At 45.7% G+C, this 6091-nt stretch overlaps 1 protein-coding gene across 2 annotated transcripts in view; it reads left to right on the top strand.

The window, feature by feature from the left end:
* sptlc2a (serine palmitoyltransferase, long chain base subunit 2a) overlaps nucleotides 1-5720 on the top strand; it is a 31278-nt gene extending 25558 nt beyond the window's left edge. For both annotated transcript variants that reach the window (XM_076300306.1, XM_076300305.1), the window contains exons 11-12: nucleotides 235-364; nucleotides 3187-5720. In XM_076300306.1, coding sequence (XP_076156421.1) covers nucleotides 235-364; nucleotides 3187-3306 — 250 coding nt within the window. In that variant the 3' untranslated portion in view covers nucleotides 3307-5720. The remainder of the gene's footprint in view (nucleotides 1-234; nucleotides 365-3186) is intronic.
* Nucleotides 5721-6091: the final 371 nt, after the last annotated feature.

The raw sequence follows: 6091 nt of genomic DNA, 5'->3' as shown, positions 1-6091 counted from the left end.
TAGTCAGTGGGAGCCGTGCACAAATAACTTTAGTGACCAGCAGCAGGAGTGCAGCTTTAGAAATATGTCCCTTCTGCGCGCTCCCACTGGTAATGAGCAACATATTGAAATGGAAGTTTTCAGTTAGCTTCGAGCTCTCTGGTAGAACCAACTGAAAAGCCATTAGCTGTGGTCAGTATTGTGTTGATCTCTAACCGGCATTCGTTATCACGGCCTCTCCTGTCCGTTTCTTAGGGCCTTTGGTCGGGAGATGCTGAAGAGGAACATCGGTGTGGTCGTTGTAGGCTTCCCCGCTACCCCAATCATCGAGTCCAGAGCTCGCTTCTGCATATCCGCCGCCCACACCAAAGAAATGCTGGACATGGTGAGTCTTCGCATGGTTCTGGAAACTTGGCTGTTAGTGTATTTCTGTCTAGCCTGTCTGGCTATTAGCGATATCTCTGTTTGTTGTCTTTGGACGCAAACCTATCAAGTATTCCCTTAACACAAGGGGAAGAACCCTTCAGGCTGGCTCGAGTTAGTCCAGCACTTTAATGCTTTGTTTTGAGGACCAAACCAGACACTTTCACCCCCAAACTCCCAAAAAATAAAACTTCAAAATAATATGATCTCTTTTATCCAAGCTCCAAACTGAGTCTGCCCACTGATTGTGGTGGAAGTGTGTGTGTGTGTGTGTGTGTGTGCGCGCGCACGTGTGTGTGTGTGTGTGTGTGTGTGTACGTACGTGTGTACGTACGTATGTACGTGCGCGCGTGTGTGTGTGTACGTACGTATGTGTGTGTGTGTGTGTGTACGTATGTACGTGTGTGTGTGTGTGTGTAGTGTGAGGAATGTGTGAGGGCAGCTCTTGTGCGCAGCCTCCTGTAGCATGCGCTAATTTAGTGTGTGAGTGGACACTGTCTGTGTGTGTGTGTGTGTGTACGTGTGTGTGTGTGTACGTACGTACGTGTGTGTGTGTGTGTACGTACGTACGTGTGTGTGTGTGCGCAGCCTCCTGTAGCATGCGCTAATTTAGTGTGTGAGTGGACACTGTCTGTGTGTGTGTGTGTGTACGTGTGTGTGTGTGTACGTACGTACGTACGTGTGTGTGTGTGTGCGCAGCCTCCTGTAGCATGCGCTAATTTAGTGTGTGAGTGGACACTGTCTGTGTGTGTGTGTGTGTACGTGTGTGTGTGTGTACGTACGTGTGTGTGTGTGTGCGCAGCCTCCTGTAGCATGCGCTAATTTAGTGTGTGAGTGGACACTGTCTGTGTGTGTGTGTGTACGTGTGTGTACGTACGTACGTGTGTGGGTGTACGTACCTACGTGTGTGTGTGTGTGTGTGTGCGCAGCCTCCTGTAGCATGCGCTAATTTAGTGTGTGAGTGGACACTGTCTGTGTGTGTGTGTGTACGTACGTATGTGTGTGTGTGTGTACGTACGTACGTGTGTGTGTGTGTGCGCAGCCTCCTGTAGCATGCGCTAATTTAGTGTGTGAGTGGACACTGTGTGTGTGTGTGTGTGTGTGTGTACGTACGTACGTGTGTGTGTGTGTGTGCGCAGCCTCCTGTAGCATGCGCTAATTTAGTGTGTGAGTGGACACTGTCTGTGTGTGTGTGTGTACGTACGTACGTGTGTGTGTGTGTGTGTGTGTGTGCGCAGCCTCCTGTAGCATGCGGTAATTTAGTGTGTGAGTGGACACTGTCTGTGTGTGTGTGTGTGTGTACGTACGTACGTGTGTGTGTGTGTGTGTGCGCAGCCTCCTGTAGCATGCGCTAATTTAGTGTGTGAGTGGACACTGTCTGTGTGTGTGTGTGTGTACGTGTGTGTGTGTACGTACGTACGTGTGTGTGTGTGTGTGTGTGTGTGCGCAGCCTCCTGTAGCATGCGCTAATTTAGTGAGCTGAGGCCCCGGTGCTGCTCTCAGGTCGACTGAGGAGTTTTCGTTACCACGGCTACCGCTGGGCCGCTGGCAGCAGATCAAAGAGCATCCTAATCTGACTCCCCAAGGACACTCAATTTAACTACTCTGAAAAGTACACAGTCCCCTCTCCTCACCACCTCCCAGTTCACACACACACACACACACACACACGTACCCCCTGCCTCCTTCTTTTCACAAGAATTGCATCTCAACTGAGCCTGCTTTGATGTGAGCCAGTATAACCTGTCGCCACGCATCCCCCCCCCTCCTCCTCCTCCTCCCCGACCCCTCAGCCGTTGTAGAATATATTTCCCTGCATTCCGCTGTTCGTTGAAGAGCTGTGTGCTTTATGTGGCAGTCTTGGATGGAGAGGAGGAGAGCCAGAGGAGAATTAAAACATCAGAATACATCACTCAAAGCTCAGCGTGACGCGCATTTCAGACACACATGGACAGTGTGTGTGTGTGTGTGTGTGTGTGTGTGTCTGTGTCTGTGTCTGTGTCTGTGTGTGTGTCTGTGTCTGTGTCTGTGTCTGTGTCTGTGTCTGTGTCTGTGTCTGTGTGTCTGTGTCTGTGTCTGTGTCTGTGTCTGTGTGGTATGTGTGTGTGTGTGTGTGTGTGTGTGTGTGTGTGTGTGTGTGTGTGTGTGTGTGTGTGTGTGTGTGTGTGTGCGCGTGTGTGTGTGTGTGTGTGTGTGTGTGTTGGTTCTTGTTTCAGTAGACTGTGTACATTCCACTCTTCATATTTTCATATTTGTCTCGTTATGTTTTCTCCAAACATGTTTTCTTTGCAGCTCAGAGGGGTTTGGTGAGAACTGTGAGAGATTTACCTCCCTGGTCCCTGTTTAGCTTCCTATAGACAGCAGTGTTCTAGAATGCTCCACCACCAGCATGTTCTAGAATGCTCCACCACCAGCATGTGCAAGTGGTTCCTCACCAATAGATCAATGTGGATGCTCAGAGGAACCACAATACAAATTGCCCACGTAGCTCTGATATTTAGTACCCTCATATTTTGGTGGTTTTCTATCCTGCTGTGTGATTGAAGTGGTGGTCCTTTAATCCTGTTGTGTGGTGCTACAGTAGGGTCTCTGAAGATCCTTTGACAGACCCTGTAGTGGAAGCCACCAAAGTAGCAGCTCAGAGTTGATCTGGGAAGAAATGGAATTGCATATGACATCTGTGTGTGTGTGTGTTGTGTGTGTGTTGTGTGTGTTGTGTGTGTTGTGTGTGTGTGTGTGTGTGTGCGCGTGTGTGTACGTGCGCGTGTGTGCGTGTGTTTTCAGGCCCTGGAGAAAATCAGTGAAGTGGGGGACTTGCTCCATCTAAAGTATTCGCGGCACAGAACACAACCAGCTGTGGATCGGCCCTCCGACGAGACCACATATGAGGAGAGTGAGGACTGATCGATCGATCGATCGATCAATCGATTGACCAAGCACCTCTCCGGCCTCAGACCAAACGTGCACTGCGCTCTCATCTTGAGCTCTCATGAAAGGAGAGAGTTACTGAACCACTCAATAAATGTCATTTATTTTCTTTTCCCAGTCCTCCTTACTCCTAACCTGCACACAGATTCAACTGATGACCCTGCTGAGGTCTGGGGATGGTGAACAGTGATCTGTCTGTTTGTCTGTCTGTCTGTTTGTTTGTTTATCTCTCTCTGTTCACCATTTTAACATGCATTACGTTTCTTACCTGTAAGCAAGAAATGTAATGTTTGGACTGTCTGCATCTTATGGCTTCTGTGTGCCCGTGTGTGTGCTTGTGTGTTTGAGTGTGTGTGTGTGTGTGTGTGTGTGTGTGTGAGTTTAAGTGTGAGAGAGAGTGAGAGTGTAGGCAGACTACCAGGACACCATTTCTGTGCTTTGAGAAGGAAAAACAAACTCTCATTGGTCACTGCCTTCTGGTTTGCCTCATATGCTCCTCACCCCCCTCCTCTCCTCTCCTCGCTCGCCGGTCTTTCCCCAAACCCATCCCTGTGCACTGAAAACACCACTGGATTAAGTGGGAACAGACCAGAGAACGTAGAACCGGAGAGCCCCAGGGATCTGGTCTCTGAGGACCCCCCCCCCCCTCCCACCTTGGCCCCCCTGCGTTGCCGTGGTGATCCCCTCCCTAAATCACTCCCTGAGATCCCCCTCACCCCTCTCGGGATTTGGCCCTGGTGTTTTTCTTTCCACAGCCTTTGCATAACAACCAGGAATCAGCGTCTTACTTGAACCTCAATATGGTTTCTCTGACTAGTGATCTATTTATTTTTGTACTGTGACGTGACTCACGCAGAGGCGGCGCTGGTAATGTCTTAGGCCAATCTGTACACAGCTCTGCACTTCTGTCAAATTTATAACTCAAAGGAGATTTATGAACTTTTGGGCAGGGACAAGACCTTCTGTTCATTCCCAGATCTATTATTATTATTATTATTATTATTACTATTATTATTATTATTATTATTATTATTATTATTACTGTTATTATTATTACACCGCTACGTTTCATTATAATTTTCTTGAAATGGGTCTTGGTTGATATTCACTGATGAATACTAAGCTTATTTGCGCACGAGCAGTCTCTTGAGTTCATCTTAGGATAATCTGTTGTCTATCTCCTTTTATAAACTTTGTTATGTATATTTTCATTTGGTTTATAGCTTTTTTAAAAAAAATCTATATATAGCTTTGACCAGTGATAGTATAGACTGCCCCCAAGGCCACCACCAGACTATCTTTCTGAAGTCTCTGGTCTGGTGAGGAAGACGTGCCACCACTGTCAGTGTCAAGATGGCAGGGATCTCCAAAAACAAATCACCTCCTGTGTTTAGGTCTGTTCAGTTTGTGTGGTTTTGTCTCTGATGTACAGATTTATTTATTGTTAATCTCTTTTTTTGTGTGTCTTATTTGGGGAGTAAAAGTACATTGTTTCTCTAAGGCAGCTCCAGAATGTCCTCAAAATGCACATTTACACTGCATGCTCTTCAGTGCCAATACTACTGATGAGTATTCCTCGTTAGAAGAGAGAGAGTAAAAAACAACCCTTTGTAATCCTCAACAAGCGCATGTATGACGTACTCACTGAGGCTGCTAGTTTACGATGAAAAAAACGGTGCTGATCTGTACTTGATACACTATGTTTCGTGGCTTTAGCGGCTTGTCTGTCTGAACGTCATCCATTCCAAATTGTGTTTGAGATATCCAACTTTGAAAAAGAATACGTACCCCTGTGACCAAAACATAAAAAATGGATGAATGTTGATTGTCATATGTCAGATGTGTTTCTTTCTTTCTTTGGAGTTGTATTTTATTTCTATCTATTCAGTTGTGACAAGATAAGTTATCGAACCGTTCACCAGGCAAAGACAGGGACTTTTACTTACCAGTAAGGATGTATTGGTCAGATCACTAGTTTAAGGAGAAAGCTTTTCAGCTTGGTAAACACATGTGCAAGCTTCTCAGCTTGGTAGACATAATATGTGTATGTATCAAAAAAGGACATCTAATGTTTTTACTGTACCTGGAAGAAGTCATGGATAACCATATTTAGTGTCATGTTTTGTTAAAGTGAAGTCTATTTTTTCTCCCTTTTGACCTGAATAATAATGATTGGTTCTGTCAATTTATGTTATGGGAATTTCTGGTCTGCATTAAAGCAGTGGTGTCATATCCAGACGGCTTTATAAATACATGTGCTGTAACACATAATATGGGTTTGCTACCAGTAGTAACAATGGTAGACATACTTCATCGATCAAAGTGCACTGTTCCCTACATATCAGCACTGTTCACACCTTCCAGGACATTAAAATATGACTAAAACATCATCTTTATTGATTATTTCACTTTGTCACTATTTTGCCATGGTCATAAGACCTTCCACAGAGCTGGATGCTAAAACCAAGGCATTGCAGTTAATGTCAGCAAATTTCTCTCTGCTTAGTATATTTGACACAAAGTCATATGCGAGGGAGACAAACTTAACCATTATATACTGCAGACTTATGCGGTTGGCGAGGTCTTTTCCACATTGGATTGGATATTCTATGTGCTGTGGTCATATACCTTCGTCGTCAGTCAAATCATTCAGTCGTTCATTCATTCTTTCGCCGCCAGCTTTAAACCAACCCTCGCTCACGTCACACAAACTGGGAAGATGCGATTCGATGGCCAAATCCGACCAATAGCCTACATTTTT

This window comes from Alosa pseudoharengus, unplaced genomic scaffold (genome assembly GCF_046254945.1).
Source record: "Alosa pseudoharengus isolate Yale_2024_CS ecotype anadromous, Long Island Sound unplaced genomic scaffold, YU_APseudo_1.1 YU_APseudo_1.1_scf_22, whole genome shotgun sequence".
Classification (NCBI taxonomy): domain Eukaryota; kingdom Metazoa; phylum Chordata; class Actinopteri; order Clupeiformes; family Clupeidae; genus Alosa; species Alosa pseudoharengus.
This window is presented reverse-complemented; position numbering and strand designations above follow the sequence as displayed.